Below are 19,991 nucleotides of genomic sequence, written 5' to 3'. Positions count from 1 at the left end.
TTTCCTTAAACTTAGATAGCACGGAAAGCCGTAAAAATCTTGAACAAAAGCTCATCTTTCAAACCGGCAGTCTAAATCCCACAGGAATCAACGAACGCTTTTCATTCCACTAATTTATTCCTGTTTTTCTCGTTGCCATGTTCCCACCAATAACGTAGCTCCATTCTCTGCCTTTAAAAGCACACACAACCCACAATTCCTCTATTCGCTCCGACGAAGGGCAAACGCTCGAAACGTCAGCTTTTGTAATCGTTACGGTGGCCACTTTACTACTTCAACTTTGTTGATATATCCAAGTTATCCCTTGAGAGAACACTCCTTTAAAGGATCCCTTCCAACCACAATACATTGCGCGCGCGATATGTGAAATCCGCCATTTTCTCTGCCATCTGGTATTGGACAAGTGGTGAAGCGGAAAGAAATCCTCGTTCATCCGAGTACATTTGCCTGACTGAGGCCTTAAATTTCCTCAATCGCGTTCCAAATTTATTGTTCTTTCTATTTGACTAGTTATTTCTTAATTATTTTTTCTGTTTGGGAGAAAATTTATCGGGTAAACCGCAGGTCTTCGATGGCCTTTCATGTTCCTCACCGCGGACGACCACAGGCAACCGAGGGAACAAAAAGAATTATCCTTCGAGAGTCAACTTTTCGCCTGTGGAATGAAAGGAAAGAAATGTTGAATATCAAGGGGCTAAGTAACAGCCAATTTGCCGAGATTTTGCTCCATCAAAACATTGAGGAGCTTCGTGCGAGGACGCTGAGGAGCAGTTCCTGTCAAGAACTGCCAGCTGAAACCTCTATCGACAACGGACCCAACTCAAGTAAGATTTGAGTTCCGTTCATCAGTCTATTTCTCTTCAAGGCTGGTGCACTTTCATTTTGATTTTTTCAAACTGTGTTATCTAAATCCAGTAAACAAAAACTGTTTTCCACTTTTTAGCATTGAGTTTGATTTTGGTCGACTCATTTATAAATGATGTTCTGTATAGGTAGACGTGAGCTCTTCCAATCTACCCCTTTGAGCAAAAGAGCAAGGATCGAAATTGATGTATCTCCTGTAGTTCCGGGCAGAAACGAAGAGGACACAAATACACTGTGAGTACAAGCGTTTTACATCAGTTTTACTGAACTTTTAGCCTCAAACTAATGGTAGGCTGGATGAATGTGTAGCTGAAAGTATTATTCTGACCTGCTTTCCATCAAATTGACATGCGAATAAACATAAATATCATTCTTATTGCATACGACACCAGTGCTTCCAGGGAATTTCTAATATGATTTGTTTTACACAAACAAACCTTGGCCAACTTCTTGTGGTAATGTTTCAGTTGTCTTTTTATTGCTATGATGATGATGATGATGATGAGGATGATGATATCGTAATTCTTTAATTTTTAATTATTATACTTTATTACTTTTCCTCAGTTTTCTAGCCCTGAACATTCACACAAATCGTGTTTTGAATTACCACTGCATTGTAATTTTGGACATTGTTATCTTTATTTTCCTCTCAGTGTCGATATAACTGGGGTATCCGTTGGGCAAGAACCAAAAAAAGATGATTTTCGGGCTTAAGAAATCTCAGTGTCTGCAGTGTCACTTGCGCAGGCTATGGCTACCCTCAATCCTGAATTTGGGAGTCTCAGAGGAGATCCTTTTGTGGATGATAGTATGGGGTATGTACATGTGTATTAATTGATTTAACTTTACTGCAAATTTAGGATCATGTTTTGGTTATATATCTTGATCCTCCACTGTTGAGTGCATTGAACACAACATCTTTTCATGTTCAAGATGTCCCTCATGATTATTTCTAATGTCAATAACAAACAATATTTAAGCTTTCATTGTTTTGTCCTTTGTTCCTAGTTCTGGTCCTGTTTCAAGTGATGAGTCCATTGACAGTTCTTTGTCTGATTATGAATCTTCTGATGCCCTGTCCAGTGAAGGTGAACGTGAAGAAGATGACCTGTATCAGCCTCTGTCTTTCAGGTCAGTAAATATCAAATTGATGAAAAAGAAACATCTTGTACTTATTCTAGGGATTGTAAGGTGAAATCCTGAGGTATAAGATTAAGGAAGATTATTTTGGCAGTCAAATGTAAAACTGCCCATATGCCGCAAGAATTTGAAATAATATTAATTTTGATGATTTCAACTAATTTATTGCATTGTAGCTCCTATGAGCATTCAGTAGATGAAAGTGCAACTCTGACAGCTATTGAATCATGCCCTATTGCTGAAGGAAAGTCAGTGGTTCGAGGGCATCAAGAAGAACCTGTAAATACCTGTTCTGATGTTCTACCAGAAATGGTATCTCGTACTTGTCAAGAACACAAGAAAATGTTACAGGAAACTATTCAGAAGGATTTTAAGGAACTTATGAAGGGCAAAAGTTCATCATTAAAATATCAAGCCCTGTATGAAGGTGCACGAGTGATGGTGGATGTGGAGAAAATTTTGCCATTGTTTGAGGTTCCATGTGGGAAGAAAAGTTGTGGAGAAAAAAATGAAGTTGTGGAGCAAAAGCTTGAAGCTGGTGTGTTGACAGTTATATACCAGTGCAAAAATGGCCATCGTTGTGTCTGGCACTCATCCAAAGTTCTTTCAATCAAAGGTGGGCAGAAAGTGTTTGTTTCATCAACTCTCTTGGCAGCAGCAACATTGATTACTGGAAATAACTTTGAAAAAATCAGCCTCTTTGCATCTTCTTTGAACATGAATTTCATCTCATCAACGACTTTCCATCGTATTCAGACATTTTATGTTGTTCCAAGCATCAAGGAACTATGGGTTGAAATGAAAGGAAAAATTTGGAATCTATTTGAAAAGGACCATTTGGTTCTTTGTGGTGATGGGCGAATGGACTCCCCTGGTTTTAGTGCAAAGTATTGTTTGTACACCATGATGGACCACTTCCTGGATTTAATTGTTGATGTTGAGGTAGTGGACAAGAGAGAGGCAAGTGGCACCTCTTCACTCATGGAAAAGATGGGCTGCAAGAGGATCCTTGAGAGAATGGTGGGAATATTAAATCTTCAGGAGTTGGTGACTGATGCATCTAGTGTTATAATGAAGATGGTCAGAGAACTAAAAAGTAATGTTTTAGTAAATTTTTTCAATTTGATTTTCTATACTTGGCCCCACGTGCTTTGTTACCTCCTTCAAAACATAGGCTAAAATTCATGAAGAATTTTTTTTTTTCTGTTTATGCCAGTTGAACATGTGATGGTTTCTTTTCATTGATGTTTTATTTGTTGTTGTTGCTTTCTATTTGTTGTTCATCTCTCAGCTTTTTTCAATTTTTTTCATCCAATTCTTTCCATAGAGTTGAAAAATATCGGGTTTGCATTCACAGTTGAATTTCAATTATGTTATATATAGTGATTCAAATTTCATTCTCTTCTATTATTATTCACTGTAATCTTAATGTATGTGCTTTCTGACAGGTCAGAATTGTGAAGTGCTGGAGCACTTTTTTCATTCGCTAGATGTGTGGCACAAATCTGTCAAGCTGACAGCAAAGGTGTCTGCTGTAAGTATAATTTTTTAGGTATTGGATATAGATTTGCAAAGGTGTGACTTCAGGGTGGGTGCTGCGCCTCCTATTGGTAAGGCATTAATTCTACTGCATTTCAAGCAAGGAGAAGGCCCTCAAAATGATATTGAGACAACACAAATGTGTAGGTATCTTTCTTGGACTATGAATCCTACTGTATAACTTAATCTCAATCTGGATCCTAATTCAGATACCAAAGTAGGTTTCTGATTTACAGGCCACCTGAAGTAAAATCATTTCTTCCATAGGCCTCAAAAATAAAGGGGTGTGAAGCTTTGGCACAGTGGATCGAGCCAATAAGAAACCACTTTTGGCACTGCACTGAAACCTGTGATGGGGATTTGAGTAAACTAAAGGTAGGTCTATCATAATCAGTAGGCTGCTATGCATGTACACATTGTTAGGTAGTCATAAATGTAACACAATTTTACGTAAAAATGGGTTTTTCTGAGAAGTGTGTTCTAACAGTAAACGACTGGCAAGCAACAGTTGCAGTGTCATCCAACTGTGCTTCAGATGACAGTTATTTACAGGCAAGTAGTGAATTAAATTGGTAATATTGTTGCAGGAAATGTGGATCGGAGTAATCCACCATGTCTGTGGAGAGCACGAGTGGGAGAATGGTGAGTGCTCCCATGGACAGTTGACTGATGTAGAAGAGGGAAAGGAGATTTTAGCTAAAGACTCAAAAGCAGCAGAGGAGTTGCGGAAAATAGTATTTGACGCTGAATGGTTGAAGTCTCTACAACACTATGTGAGATTTAGGTATGTTCTTCCTGTCTGGATGCAGAACACACAACATACATTTGTCCCTAGTTACCATTATGAATGAGTTGTATCAAAAAATAGATGTTCAATTATCAGATTACAAGAATGAAGTTGGAATCATCAAAGCCTACCATGCCATACCAGAAACTTTATTTTACATTCAGACTTGCAGAGTAGCAATTGCTGTTCGTTGAAAACAGTAACAAGATATTTGACATATGTAACCTACCATGAGAAATTCTCACTCAGGGTTTGTTGCAAAATTATCCAAACATTACAACATTTGTTAATTTAATCCTTCACGTTTTATAATCTTTCCCTTCTAAATTTTAAAATTTTGGAAATTATAACTTTTGATTTGGGGCACTCCTGGTATTGGAAAGGTTGATAAATGGTTGTTTTGCTTGTTTTCACTCCTCTAGGCACACAAGTAAACTGGAGAACTTTAACTCTATGTGCCTGAAATATGCTTCCAAACGAATTGCATTTTCGTAAGTAGCAATCATTATTCATGCACATATATTTCAATTTTTTTTTAATGTTTGTTAATACCCCCCCCCCCTTTTACTTGACAACATAATTATTTCGAGGTTAATTTGAGATAGCACAAAAAAAAAAAAAAAGAAAAGAAAAAAAAATTGCCATACACTGCCTCATTTAAGAACCTGCTAATTAGAGAATGAATGATTTTATCTATTCTTAGATATGAAGTCTTCACCGGAAGGTGTTTGTTGGCTGTGCTGGATCACAACTTCCATCTTTTCCGGAAGACAATCAGTGGAAAATTCAAGAAATTGTACTCGAAGCGGTCTGGAAACTGGAGAGCAGAAGCAGTGAAAGAGGACAAGAGCTATAGCTACTGGCCAGCACTATTTGCAGAAATATTGTGTAAGAGAGCCGAGGATCTGGAAACTGCAGCAAGACATGTAACTGTGTCTCCAACAAATCCACAGCACCTTGCCCCAACCATAGCCATGAGGGAGTCACCAACTACTGGAGATTTGGTCGCTGCAAGATTGTCAAGATTCAAACAGCAGAAACAGAAATCTTAGTAAACCCACATGGTGACAATTGTCATGATGAAGAAGTGGGAGGATGATTAATCATTGCTTTATGAACTTTTGAATGTTCTTACAATTAGTTTAAAAATGGTTGAGGAACTTTCAAAAACAGGAGTTTTTTTACTACAATATATAAGCTCTAATAAAATGTTTTTATCCTTGGCCAACTCATAATTGCTGATAAATGTGTAAACATAGATCGAAAATTTTCTCAAAAACCCGTCCGTTTTTCGAAGCTATAATCAGAATTTTTATAAATCATAGTTGGCCTTTGTCTAACAACTCTCATTCATAAACTCGGGTAAGAGAAAGGGGAAATCGTTTTTCCCAAACCAACACTCAAAAAAATTTCATCAGATATTTGAACGAGAGGAGTAACAATTACTAGTAGCTTACCAATGTGGTACACTTTGCAAAAATTTTCGCAAAATTACAACAGTTCATCAAGAACAATAAATAACAAAATGCTTATTCAGCAACTAGGATTGCCTATATCCCATATAAATGCCATCTGGAGCAGGATAGAATCTCCTTATTGTGAGAACAACGCATGAAGGCAAAACACGTCGGTTTCCCTTTCCCAGTTTCCCATATTTCCATAAACAGTACTGTCTGTAGGCTGCCTTTCTAAAGGAATTTGAAGAATAATCCGGTTCTTCGGCCAGTATGTCGAACCTAGCCCGGATAGCTAGCGTCAATACTTCCCGGTCAAGGCAGATGTTTTGAAACATGGCGTATGAAGTGGCACAAGTTCTCTTTCTACAACAAACATTCTCCAAATCTAGAGGCATTGGTCTACAAACTGAACAATCACACCATTCAGGAACATCATCTCGATCAGGACCAGGATCAGGATCAGCAGAGTGTGCTGCAGAGTCGCTGATTTCTGCTCGGATGTTTTTCGCATAATCCAGACTTCCCTTGCCTTGGCTGAGAACTCTTAGAAGGATGTGGTCTTTTTCATCCGTAGCCAGGGTTTTAATAAATTCCTTGTGGAGAGAATGAAAAATGATGGAGTGAACTTGAAAGACAGTAGCATGCTTTCATCGAGAAAAAAATTTCGGGTTATTTTGAAACAAATTCGATTTTAAAGTTGCCGAGTTTACATTGAATGTGTGATTGCTTTGTTGGGAAATGTAACCACCGAAGGCAACGATGGCGTGGACACATATCTTAGAACTAAACTTACTTGTATTTCCCTTTGTGCAGTAGCGGCTTGCTCTTGATGACGAGAAAAAGCACTGGGGTTTCTATTCACCACAACTTCGACCGTCTTGTTCTTGCACGCCGTTCTCTTAGTTCCACACGTGCAGCTGCTGGAGCATTTTATCGACGCATTTTGGCATGGACAGCCAGGAGTTTTAGCCGTCTTTTTGCGGCTACATGAATTCTTACAGGAACAGGTCTGGGACAGGAGAAAATACTTGCTATTGTAAATCGATGAATTTCAAGAAAGCATTTCTGGTCTTGTACTATCCCGCAGAAAATGTAGTATTGAGCTTACCACTCGATTCACGATCGCCAAAGGCAAAGGGACAACGTGAGATGTTGATACGATGGATTCCTCGTTTCCTCGGCCGCGTGGTGCCACAGGCGAACCGTACACATTTACGGGTGTCGATGGACCTTCAACATCGATATTCCTGCTTGTCTCGTGGTCTGTTTCTTCCATTTTTGTCGCAATTGACGTCGATCTCTTGACCTTTCGTCACGTCACGCCGTTTGCGAATCACGCTGCTGGCATCAAAACAATAATAGAGGCGCGCAGGGTATTGTGGTTGGAAGGGATCCTTTAAGCAAACACTAAACTTTATGCAACAATCATTTTGAGCCTGAATGCTTTGTGAAGTCTCGATGAGAAGAGGGAATGCGACTAAAACCGGAAGCTATTGGACAGACATTCAAAACGAAAGCGTGTTCTATCATTGTCAGACGCTAGTTCGACTTTTTGCACGTGTCCATGTCTAAATAAGAGAAATGCTTTATTGTCTACATTCTTATAATCTTCATTTGTTTCGCCATCTTGAGCTTTCCTTTCGATGAAATAGTAGACAACGTTTTGCCTGCTACAAACAGGGAGTTGTCTCCCCCATGTACCAGTGATGACCATTCTGGACGATCAGGAAGACCAGTGCTTTTGACAGCTGCGGTAGGTGGTAATAGTTGTTTTGTTCGCTCTTTCACATGTTTACATGCCAAGCTAAGTGCTGCCACTTTTCACTAAAATCGTCTTCTCATTCGTTCTTGATGTAATCCTGTTTAAAAGAAAAGGTACGCAGACATTAAGATTTTGAAATAATTTGTCATCAGGGTAAAAATGGCAAAATTCGAAAAAAAAATCATGAACTCACCTTCGAGCTAATACGGGTTTCGAAGCTGTCGATCAAGCACATTCATCTTTGGTAGTTCCTTTCCGGTACGAAAGCCATTCTTTCGGCCTATCTTTTGTAAAATCACTTAAGAATTACCGCCTAATAATTTCTCTTTCCCTTTGGCTGATAAGAACGCTGATTTTGGAAATGATCCAGTATTTTCGACGGCCATGCCTATAATTCACTTAGCAAGTCTTGTAATCTTCAGGGAAGTATGCCCGAAAGCCTCGCTTTCGCGCACGCTAATATAGGGAACCGCTGTCCAACTAAACCACGCACCCAGAACTGGAATCAATTCATTGCTCTACCAGCGAGATGATGAGTAACTCTATTTATTATGACAAGTGCCCTGCATGCATCCAGGATCAGCAAAATAAAAGCAAACTACATTTTTTCATGCTTCCTATTTTCGATATGCTGAATTGGATCCAAAAATACACTTGTTTCTTGCACAATAGGACGATTGAAGAACAGTTGGACGGAGCACCGAAGTGGGAGGGAGGGGGTAGTCTCCGCGCCCACATTAAAGGTTAAAGCTAACTTAGGTATACAAGGTAACGAAAAAGAGGACGAGCTTGACTGGACTTGAAAATTGGAATGCAATTTCACCCTAAATACAGCTAAAATCTGCATTGATTCTGCAAAGATGTTACAAAATTTCTTGAATTAAATACTCAAAAACCTCTTTAAAGTTTTTCTAAATCAGACACTGATTTGTCGCGACAAAACTGCATTAATGCAGGCATGTTCTACACAGTAGACTCAAATCATCCATATCTTAAAAGAGAATAACTTGTAAGCTTTTAAATTTTTAATTTATTTCAGGAAAGAATGACCTTTTCAAAGCTTCTCGGTGTTGTATCCAACATTTTTCAATGAGAAATGCATGTAAAGACTTACGATCATGACCCACCCATAAAGGTCCTTGGTAAGGCTATGCCAACGTGCAGCCTAAAGGGAAATACCTTACGCCTTGATTTCTCTGCTGTTGGTTTGCTGAGGTTTCATTCCCATCCAAACTCTTCTAATGTGCTATTGCTTACTCTTGCCAGATTTTATGCATAGTTTAAAACAATTTCAAGGGATTTGATCTTTTTTACTCAGGTTTTGTCACCCGGAGATGCAAGAATAGCTTAAGCGAATATTGCATTACTCTAAAAAGATTTTCTTCAAGCTTTTGACGATATAAAAAACAATAATCAAAAACCTTTGCGCGAATTGAGTCCAACTGAATCACTTCGTACACAGGCTTTTGATTAGCTTTGTATGTCTCTTTGTATGTTCTTACTGTTCGTCTTACAACCGCAGAAATTTTAGTTCTTCCTACTCGCATATATATATATATATATATATATATATATATATATATAATGCATATATAATGCATATATATATATATTTAACTATTATTCCACAAACGCGCGTTGGATATGAGATGATAGATAGCCAACAAGGCGCGTAGCGCCGACTTGGCTATAATCATCTCATATCCAACAACCGCGAGTGGAATAATTGTTTTATTAAAAACGTTAAATTAAGTTATTAAATTTTATTAAATTTTTAGCTCCCTTTTAAGTTTAAGCTGACACGTACGCTTGCCATATTTGTAGATTATGGTATATTGGCTGATATACCATAATGGCTAAGCCAATAAAAAGTCTCGAATTGCATTATCCAATGATCTAGTTTTTAATATTAAAAACTGGATCATTGGATAATGCAATTCAAGACTTTTTATTGGCTTAGCCATTATGGTATATCAGCCAATATACCATAATCTACAAATATGGTAAGCGTACGCGTCAGCTTAAAATCAAAAGGGAGCTAAAAAATCCAGTTTCTTCTTACAAAATAATAATTTCTTGGGGGCGTTTTTAATAAAACAATTATTCCACTCGCGCTTGTTGGATATGAGATGATTATAGTCAACTCGGCGCTACGCGCCTCGTTGGCTATCTATCATGTCATATCCAACAAGCGCGAGTGGAATAATTGTTAAATATAACAAGTTAAAAGGCCTCGAGCCAACAGTGACGCCGCGCCAGAAGGATCCAAAAGGATTCACAGTCCAAACCTCGATAAATAATAGGAAAAATATTGTAGTACACGAGCACGGACAACTTCGAGCTAAGAAAGACATATACTCAAATAAAAAGTTTAAGAAAATTTAATAAAAACGTTTCGGTCCGAGCCCTTCATCAGTTGTAATACAATGACTTATAAATTACTTAAATAGATTTATATAGGGCGTGATGACACATATAAACAAAAACAGCAATTACTACGCGAAAAATTATGACAATAAAAAGAAATGGAAAAATTGTCGAATCCACTGAAAATGTTAAGGAAGCGGTTCCTTATATACTATTTAAGGAATTTGCAAGTCATTGTATAACAACTGATGAAGGTCTCGGACCGAAACGTTTGTATTAGACTTTCTTAGAAGTTTTGTTTGAGTATATGTCTTTCTTAGGTCGAAGTTGTCCGTCCTCGTGTACTACAATATACTCGCATATATATATATATATATATATATATATATAATCGCATATATATATACATATGCTCGCATATATATATATATATACATATACTCGCATATATATATATATATACATATATAAGCGAAATAGGCAACGTAGGATCCATGACAGTGCTCGACAATGAAGGAGCGATTACAGTAGCAAATGAACTACTCAAGTTACGCACATATGGATTTTAATACAGCCTGTTTCGTAGACCAACAAAAGTTGATCAACTCATCAGTTAAACTCCATACACACTGAGGCATCGTGACGCCCCAGTGTGTATGGAGTTTAACTGATGAGTGGATCAACTTTTGTTGGTCTACGAAACAGGCTGTATTAAAATCCATATGTGCGTAACTTGAGTAGTCCATTTGCTACTATATACATATATATATATATATATATATATATATATATATTTTTATATATATTATATATATATTATATATATATATATATATATTTTATATATATTATTTTATATATTATTATTTATATATTTTATATATATATATTTTTATATATATTTTATATATATATTTTATATATATATATATATATATATATATATATATATATAGCGGTTATAAATTAATGACAGGAAGATCGTTTCACCGTTACTCTGAGTTTCACGCAGCTTGCGCTGCGATCGACAGACGGTTTTTATTATCGGTGGAAAACATACCGTGCTATAAAGTCAATGAATAAATAGAAATTATGGTTAAAGTAATAGGAAGTAATTAAGAAGACAAAAGGACTGTTGCTATTGGTTTCGCAAGTAGAACTTGTTTTCATGGCGGCACTTGGAAATGAGTTCTGATCGTTTGTTTAATGAAGTGGATTTGTCCGCGGTGATAATGAGGAATTTTTTGGCAAGGCAGAGTTTGCATGTTCTTGAATTTCCTTTGTAAGCTGCAGCTTTGGGGATTGTCGACCAATGAATGGAGTAGGGAGAGTTGGGTGCTCTTAAGTTCTCAAATCTATTTGGATAGTTCGGTGCTGATAGCGTAGGCTTTGTTTCGGAATGAGAGGGAATGCTGCGTGTATCTTTGTTTAAAAGAATTTTCTGTTAGGCCGATGTAGTTTTTGCCCGTTTGGTCTTTGTCTGTGGTTACTTTAGCCTTGTAAATTAAGGAGGAAGCGAGGCAGTTGTTCTGTAAGGGGCAGGCTTGTTTTACTCTGCAGTTGCTCTTGCGGTCTTGGCTGGTCGAGGGGGGACTCAGGATTTTCTGATTGTGCCTCCTGATAATAGAATCCATGTTGTCCATACAACTGTAGCTGACTTTGATGGTGTTTTTGTTAAAGATTTTGTGGTATTTGGGAGAGGTGGGGAAATGCTTCTGAACAAGTGTAAGGAAAGTTTTACCGACGTTAGTTTGGACGTTTTTGCTGAAGGGAGGGTTGAACTAGATTATCTGTCTTCTTCTTTCTGAGCAGTCACGGGAGCTAGGGGGTGAAGGTGTGGCTGGCTTGAAGTAGGAGAGATGGGTGTTATATCCACTTGATTTCAGGGCGTTTTCGTATGTGGGCTTGGCCTTGTTGAAGACATCTTCGTTACAGGAGAGGTCACAGATACGCCAGTTAATAGACTGTGGAAGGTGCTTGATGATAGAAGGGGGATGGCAGGATTTAGCATGGACGTAGAGGGGATCGTTGTTGGGTTTTCTGTAGGGGCAGAATGTTCCTTTCGTTAGGTTTACTGAGACTTCGAGGAAGTTGCCTGTTTTTAAGTTGGAGTTTATGGAGATTGAAAGGCCGTACTGTTTGAAATGGGCTGATGTTGTTTACCTAAAGCGGTCCGCCTCCGGGCCTGATGCGTTCTTTAGTAAGGCTAGGCCGTCGTCTCTGTAGAGGCCGATATTTGTGTTACCTGTTTTTTTGCTGAGGGTGTCGAGGATGAAAAGACCTACGAGTTCGCATAGTTCGGCACCGTCGTAGCTCCCCATTGTGACGTCGAACATGTTGTCATTTGTTTTCTTTTTCCAGGCGGTGTGGTGGTTTAAGAGGAGGAATTTACGACAGTGCATGATGACGTTGATGTCTTAGTCGGTGATCGTGGTGAAGGTTTTGGCGTAGTTGATGGCATCCAGGAGAAGGGTTTCCGTGATCGAGGGGTAAAAGTTGTCGATATCGAAGACAGTGAACGAGTGCTTATGCTTGTCGGGGATGCTGTCGAACCATTTAATGACGTCCATAGAGTTTTTCCACTGGCTCAAGGAAGTTTGCTGAAGGATGCGGTTGTTTATATTATCGAGGAGGCGCTTGCTTACTTTCCCGAGGTCATTCTTCGCGGGGTTGATCAATCGGCATGTGGGTTTGTTAGGGAAGTTTTCCTTGTGATCTTTTAATGTAATAAATTCTTGTTTAGTTGAGACGCGTTCTGTTCTATCTTCGATGTTGAGGTCAGTGGCTATTTGCTTCTTGGTTGATATAGTTGAGCGCATCAGCATTTTCCTTACGATAAGTCGAAGAGATATATATTGTTGGCTACGAGTGTGTAGAACATCATGGGTAGAACATAACAAACCTGTTTCCTCTACGAATCAAGATGTCGCTTTGCTGCTATACTGGTATTCCAGTTTTACCAATCTCTTTCAAATCCATAAGTTTGAGCACATATGACCGGACATGAAATTTGTTTACCAAATTAAGGGAGTCAATTAAATGTTCTCCAAAACCTCTAATGCCTTAGGGTCCTTCTAATTGGAAACTTGCATTTCATATAGCTCTAATGATATCTCTTCTTTGTTGATTGAGATTAAAAGCAGACGAAGTCTTTTGAAAAGTTTGACATGATCTCAGCCAGGGTAGACCGAATGGCGCGGCATGGCGAGGTCCACCAGAAACAAGGCTTAAAAATTGTGTATTTCTAATTTGTCAGGTATTTCTATCGAAATATCGATCATTTTCATATTTCTATCGAAATATCGATCATTTTCTATCGAAATATCAGGTATCGAAATACCTGACAAGTTTCTTTCTCATTTGTCCCTTAAATCGCAAGATAAATCAGATAAAAATTCTCTAATTAGACAAGCACACAGCAAGCGATCGTGGTTGATATTAAATTACTGACGAAGTAAACGAAAATCCCTAATGGAAAATCTAATGAAAATACGGTGGGGCACATGAAACGCACTAATGGCATATCTAATGAAATCTCTAAGTTCTTCTAACATACGATTAGAGCCTTACTATTCGTATTGTTATCATAATCAGATTATTTTTATATCAAAAGAGGAAATTATAGGCTAGTATTTCTCTACTTCATTCCTTTCGTTCATAAACAGGACACTGTGAACCCACTTGAAACGCTAGTTTCATTTTGACCGGGTAGCATTAGCTACAGGGTTATATCTTATTGGCTACTAACGTTTCGTATTCTTTTTATTTTATTATTTTTTTTTTTATCTCTATTTTTTTGGGGGGCGGGGGAAGGCTGTCGAGCGTTTTGAAACCGTAAAGGGTAAAATTTGAAAAAACTAGTGTTGAAAAAGTTTGTTGTTGAAGATTCAACTGAATTGAAAAAGCTTCCTTTTTACACAATTGACGCAAATACGAATCTTCAACCATATTATTCATTTAACATTTATGTATAGAGCATCCATAACCTCTTTTCTAACCATTTTCACTGCATTACCGCAGTAGAGTAGGACTAGAACGGAACATATGCGAACCATGCGAGTAGTCTACCCAATAAATCCCACCCATCCCACCCCAGGGGAGGACATGCATCACACATTAATCTCGTGCGTGGGGAGTTAACGTCTCCTCCTTGAACCCTCGACCTCTCGCACAACAGTCCAGCGCTCTCTCCATTGAGCTAACCGGGAGGCGGTTAATATAATTCAAAATAAATCCTAATTTTTGGAAAAGTTGCCGAATTTCAAATGCCATCTTGCCTACAGAGTCATCCACGAACTTTTACACAAGTCTCTCACATAGCTAGTAAAGTTTTAGAATATGTTGCAAAATCCTGCTTCGCATTCTCATCGTGCATATTGATGACGTAAGTGTACGCACTGAAACGTAACGTAAAGAATGTATTTCTTTTTCCCAGCGTCCAAAGCGGATCTCAAAGGAATTAACCGTTAACCGAAAAAATGGGCAATAATCAAATGTCAACCACGAAAAAAATCCCCAATATCAACAGCTAGCTTTTTTTAAGGTCTTCTAGACCTCATTTATTTATTTTTCCAAGCCACCTGTTGAATGGTCACATTGAAAATCAACAATAAATGAGTAAAGAAAAACTCCAATTGCCAGGCTAAGTTAATAGGGCAGCACTTTCATACAACATGCTGATTATCTCTACTCTTAAACATTTTATTCACCGAGGTAGAGTTAAAAAATGGTGGGTATTTCCTCGACTAATATAAATTAAAAACGGGGTTATGGAAACTTGCTCTAGGAAATAATTTGGAATTCCAATTCGCAACATTTGCATTTGTCTAAAAGAGCTAAAATTCAATTATGGAAGCCACAATTTCAAAAGCAAATGTAAAAATTAAAAAGGAGCAAGGCTTAATACGTCACAGGTAAACAGTAATTTATTTATCACAATCCGACATAATACCTAGGTTACTCCTTAAAATCTCACTGTCAAATTTCTGGATGTACTTTTGACTCGCGGAGATGAAAATTATGGTTTCCTTTGAAATAAATTGTCTTCCTGTTTTTCTTCCACAACATTCACTTACTACCTCAGATATAATATGGGTGGAAAAATTTTAACATCCAAATTTTTGATCAAACTTAACGAAAACTGAGAAAATATGTGAACATTTGGGGAAAAGCGTCAGCTATTAATCGTGTAGGTTGAAAGTAGGTTTTTCTGCGAATCAAAATGTCGTGTAGAGAAGGAAAATTGCAATACGATCTCCATTACAGAGATAGTTTCATTTTGTCTTAGATGTCATGAAACATGACTTATTATTGAATTAATTTTAGGTACGGAATCATACCCTTAAAGTAGAAAACTGTAGCGATTAAATCAAGCTACCTACCGAGTTTTTCTTCCCAGTTATGTATAGATTACCTTCTTAATTGAAACATACTCTTTTTTAACAAAAAAGAAAACGATGTTCCTGATCAAAATTCAATCTACGAACTTGCTCTTAATCGCGTGATGATCATTTCATGTTCAAAGCTTAAAAGCAGATCATTTGCCCAACGATTTACCATGCAATTAAAAAACTTAGATGCACGGCGATTCAGGAAAAAAGGCTTCGAGTTCCTTCAATTTAAAAGAAATGTCAATACTTGATCTAAGTCAGGTACACGACAAGATGATGTAGTATGCAGCCGACCAATCGCTGAGAAGAAAAAATTTACTTCCAAGCTCAAAATTAAACAAAGAATTACTTAGCCATTTGAGGAGGTAGACGAGGAAATGCGGCGAGTGTCTTCTTTAAAACATTAACTGTTGAGGTCGACGGGACCAGCTTAAAATAAACAGAAAACAACTGTTGTAATGCTCTTAAGAAGACAAAAAGTTAAATTGAAACACCATTTTCCCTAAAACGTAGTGTAAATATCATCTGCGAGTACTGTTCTTTTCCTTCGTCATTAGTGATATTTTGTCAGAATTTGATATCGCGTGCGTGGAACTTATCAACTTTTTCCTTCTCTGGGAGCAGTTTGGGGAATTCGAATCGAGAGGTTCTTTCACTCTGATCGCGCAGCGAAAAATAAAGGCTTAAACGGAGCAATCAGTCATTTAAGTTTCATTCTACATATAAAATTTGATTTGTTAAAAAATAAAATCTCTGTCGTTGTTTTTGACGTTCAAAGTGTCCTCTTCGTTTCCTACTACCCAAAGGCCTTTAAAAAAATTCAAATCTGGGAATTCGCCCCTTATGCCGCCATTTCGCAGGACGGGACGATGGTTTAGTTTTCTATGGTACACAGGCAACTAAACAATAGATTTTTTGACCAATCAGAGCGAACGTTGAGTCTAAGTTATGTCATAATTACTGTTACTCCGGTGCAAGAGGCCAAATGAAAATGTTCCACAAAAGAAAACAGTAAGCGTCTCTTTAAATCGTAAAAAAATGGTTCAAATAATACTTTGAAGATATTGAGGCTCTCTGGAAGCTAGTCAGTTTTTTTAGTATTTTGCAGAATCTTCGATCAAGATAGGTCCAGAAGGTTGAAAATTTTTAAATCTTATCTTACTATTCCCATAGCCTCATTCATTCTTTGAGGCGACATATGGATAAATTTTAATTTTCAGACGTGTCATTTTTATCTTGGTATTAACTAAGAGACTGTCAATACAGTCAGCTTAAAGTGTGTCAACTCTACCTTTTGCAATACCAGCCAACAGATTTAATTAACAGATCTCTAGCATTTGTAACAGGAAGCTCTAAGCTGTATAACGACAAACCTTATTTTTTCCTAATATAATTTTACTCTCAGGATCCTGGATCATTCACTTGCATTCTTTACACTCTTGGGAGAATATTTTATTAAAAGCTGTCACCATTCATTTCCCCTGTAATTTAGACTGGTCTATTCAACCCCAACAGACTGTTTAAACACAAACGTCACGATGAAAAATAATAAATATAACTTTGGAAAAAAAGAACCTATTTTACTTCATGCTTTTCTAGACAACAGGAAGGTCCTAGCTGAGCTCAATCACATAACATACCTCTAGGATTAACAGTCTCGTCATTACACTATTATTCCTTTATGTTCCAATGAAGACACTCGTTGATTTTCCTTCTGTCTGCCTTCTGAAATAGTTAAAAAAAAAGGCTTCAGCTGAATTTTGAATAGGTTAGTAAATTTAGTATCTTCTCGACGATTGGTCGTCTGTATGACAAGCCATCTTAACATATTTCTCACTCAGATTGAATATTGACTTTTCATTGAAGTTGAGGAAGTCGAAGCTCTTTTTTTTTTCTTGAACTGCTGTGGATCTGAGTTCTTTATTACATAGTGGGTTGTAAGGTACGTTGATTGTATAAATTCTGAAGCAAGTAAGAACAAGTCCCCAGTTTGAATCTCAACTAGTGTCTCGGTGAAAAACAATCTCTAAGAAATGAAGGAAGGGATTATGAAATAATGGCGCCAAAAGTCTTGGTAAATAACCTGTTCCACTAACTACATCTCTTTACTGTAAGGAAATGGTTATGCGCCTAAAATTTGTTTCAATGGAATTGGCGTTACACATAACTTGTTATCTTATATGAAAGTTTATAAAAATGAAAATATCTCTGTCCTCCAGCACTTAAGTCGAGTTTTCAATTTGCAAGTTTCACTTGTTTCTTCTCTGTCGGATATTTTGATTTTCAAAACAACTTTTAAGCAACCTCCAACAATAAGAACGGACTGTAATAGAAACTTCCCAAGGGGTAGAAACGCCTTAATCAGTTCTGAAGCCGGAAAGGTAAAGGACTAATTTTGGTTATTTGATGTCATTAGATACTTTAGATTTTTTCTCAGCTACTACTAAGTTTGATCAAGATTCGGCTGTTGATATCGGATACACCACAACGATAATTAAAACCACATTACCTGAAGTAGCGGATATTAGGAAAAAAAAGAAAGTCGATTTATTCCAGTGGAGTATGTATGCCCTGGAAATCAGTAATTTTCAATTCTGCGAAGTAAAAGAACACCTTTTTAACATTATAACGCTGATATTTCAAAGAATGACCTAATATTTCTAGAATTGTGATGGAATTGTTTCATTTTTGCCCTCTTTCAGTGTTTTCGTATTCATTCGTCGTCTCAATGGAAGTAAGCATGAATGACACCAATGCAACCTCAAAGTTTCCTCAGCAACACTCCGACGATGGAGTCAAGGCCTTGAGCAAACTTCTTCCAGTTGCCATAGCAATAGTTCTGGCAAATGGACTCGTGTTTGTCTTGTTTTACCGGTGTCCCCGTCTCCGCACTTCTTCAAACTATGTGCTTCTTAGTCTGGCAGTTTGTGACTTTTGTACTGGCGCTATCGCCATCCCATACTTCATCGTTTATAGTTTTGCAATTTTGCCAAAAGAATTGCACTATGGGATATACGCCTCACATACATTACTGGCTGTTTCAGGTGCTTATCACATACTCGTTATTACTGCTCTCAAGTACTTAGCAACTGTCAGTCCACTAAAACACTATGCGGTGACTAAGAGTTTGGTTTTGAAAATTGTGCTCGGGGTTTGGATCATTTCTACGGTTTTTGCTGTCATTCCTCTTGTTTGGCAAGATACTAAAGCATCTCAGCGTTGGCAGACCATCCATACTGCAGTTTGCATTGTTGCAGTGTTCCTCATCCCGCACATATTTATGATTTACGCATTCGTAGCCATGTTCAGAGTGATAAATAATAGGCAGCGACCATCGATGGCTCAAAATGACATGTCACGGAACCAGAAGAAAAACAACAGTGACCGGAAGTGTATTTTTGTTTTTTTAAGCATGGCGATTCTATTTACATGCTGCTCGCTCGCTTACTTTACCATGTACTATATTGCTATGGGAGTCCCAGTATTGTTCAATGTCTTAGAGGGATTTATGATCATTCGACACATTACTTCTTTCGCCAACCCCCTGCTCTACACGTTTTTCAAAAGCGACTTCTGGTCCGCCTTGAAGAATCTCTTGCGAGTCGATAAAAAGGCCAGTTTTTCTGCTCAAAAAATTCAAACCTTATCTTCTAATCTCAGAGGCCGATTACGGTCAGGATCAAGCGTCAACAACATCACTTGAAAACAAAGAAAAAGGATCAAGAAATATTCGAGATGCTTCTCATAAAGAGATTTGCTGAGTCCTCGTAAACAGCAAACATTAGATTTAATACAGACGTAACCTGTAGATATTATACATGCACCAAGTTGTTTCTTTGTTTCCACTTATATTCAAGGGTGGAGAGAGAAATTGTGAAAGTTATCTCGCCCAACTACACAGAAAAAATTAAGAAATAAGTTGGACTGAATCATTTTATGGTTTGTTCGGCTCATCATTGCAAAGGTAGAACTAGATAAACTCCTTTTAATTCTTTCCTAGTGGCAACAAGACGCCTCAATAGCACGTACAAAATATTTACCACGAGTAAAGCACTTTCTTTTTATATTATAATTTCTTCAAGCGATAAAGAATTCAGTGAGGAATTGAAAACACTTTCAGGGCCATTCAGGTGACCTTTGACGCGTGTCAAGATATAAAAATCGAGATTTAACTCCTTGAATATTCGTAATAGCGGAGCCAATTACATTCGACACTCAAATGCAACTTTTCCTTACAATCCAACTTATCAATAATAAGTATAAGCACGCTGAATCTTGTCTTATGCTGTGAAAAGTTATTTTTATGGTTTTCAAATGAGAGCCAAATATTGTTTGTTGATTATGAATGTATTTCTAAGTGGCCATCATTAGATATCTATGGACACGAGTCAGGAAAATGGGTCTAGCACATGAATTGGTGGCTTACAAGCTAAAGGAGAAGTATGATCTAAGGACGTTGTATAATTTCCATCTCCGCAAATTAGAAAGCGTTTATGTCATTATAACGCTGTCCGAGGTTTGAGATTCCAAAGGGTAACGTGGCCTTTAAAAAAAAACTCCTTCATACTATTCATCTGTCCTAAAGAATTTGAACGCCACCATTTTGAATCTTGCCTCGTAACCTAACCACTTTACTGAAACGAGAGTCTCGGCCCGCATTTTCCCATACCTTGTTGATTTGGAAC

General features: G+C 37.6%; 4 protein-coding genes across 4 annotated transcripts; 3 read left to right on the top strand and 1 right to left on the bottom strand.

The window, feature by feature from the left end:
- Positions 1 to 474: 474 nt before the first annotated feature.
- On the top strand, positions 475 to 1,588 carry LOC148726633 (uncharacterized). The gene is made up of 3 exons (XM_088727994.1): positions 475 to 824; positions 993 to 1,098; positions 1,518 to 1,588. Exons 1-3 carry the CDS (start codon positions 572 to 574, stop codon positions 1,576 to 1,578), a joined length of 420 nt encoding a protein of 139 aa, XP_088584120.1. The 5' UTR covers positions 475 to 571; the 3' UTR covers positions 1,579 to 1,588.
- An 8-nt stretch (positions 1,589 to 1,596) lies between these two features.
- On the top strand, positions 1,597 to 5,558 carry LOC148726632 (uncharacterized). Its single transcript, XM_088727755.1, has 8 exons — positions 1,597 to 1,679; positions 1,873 to 1,995; positions 2,181 to 3,100; positions 3,453 to 3,538; positions 3,811 to 3,918; positions 4,131 to 4,327; positions 4,753 to 4,821; positions 5,034 to 5,558. The coding sequence occupies exons 1-8, from the start codon at positions 1,615 to 1,617 to the stop codon at positions 5,380 to 5,382; spliced, it is 1,917 nt and encodes a 638-aa protein (XP_088583881.1). The 5' UTR covers positions 1,597 to 1,614; the 3' UTR covers positions 5,383 to 5,558.
- On the bottom strand, positions 5,034 to 7,184 carry LOC148726631 (uncharacterized). Its single transcript, XM_088727885.1, has 3 exons — positions 6,896 to 7,184; positions 6,581 to 6,796; positions 5,034 to 6,380 (listed from the first exon to the last, which is right to left on the bottom strand). The coding sequence occupies exons 1-3, from the start codon at positions 7,061 to 7,063 to the stop codon at positions 5,871 to 5,873; spliced, it is 894 nt and encodes a 297-aa protein (XP_088584011.1). The 5' UTR covers positions 7,064 to 7,184; the 3' UTR covers positions 5,034 to 5,870.
- A 10,757-nt stretch (positions 7,185 to 17,941) lies between these two features.
- On the top strand, positions 17,942 to 19,009 carry LOC111347547 (RYamide receptor-like). Its single transcript, XM_022954777.2, has one exon. The coding sequence runs from the start codon at positions 17,978 to 17,980 to the stop codon at positions 19,007 to 19,009; it is 1,032 nt and encodes a 343-aa protein (XP_022810512.2). The 5' UTR covers positions 17,942 to 17,977.
- The last annotated feature ends 982 nt before the right edge of the window (positions 19,010 to 19,991 follow it).

Source organism: Stylophora pistillata, chromosome 7 (assembly GCF_964205215.1).
Source record: "Stylophora pistillata chromosome 7, jaStyPist1.2, whole genome shotgun sequence".
Taxonomy (NCBI): domain Eukaryota; kingdom Metazoa; phylum Cnidaria; class Anthozoa; order Scleractinia; family Pocilloporidae; genus Stylophora; species Stylophora pistillata.
This window is presented reverse-complemented; position numbering and strand designations above follow the sequence as displayed.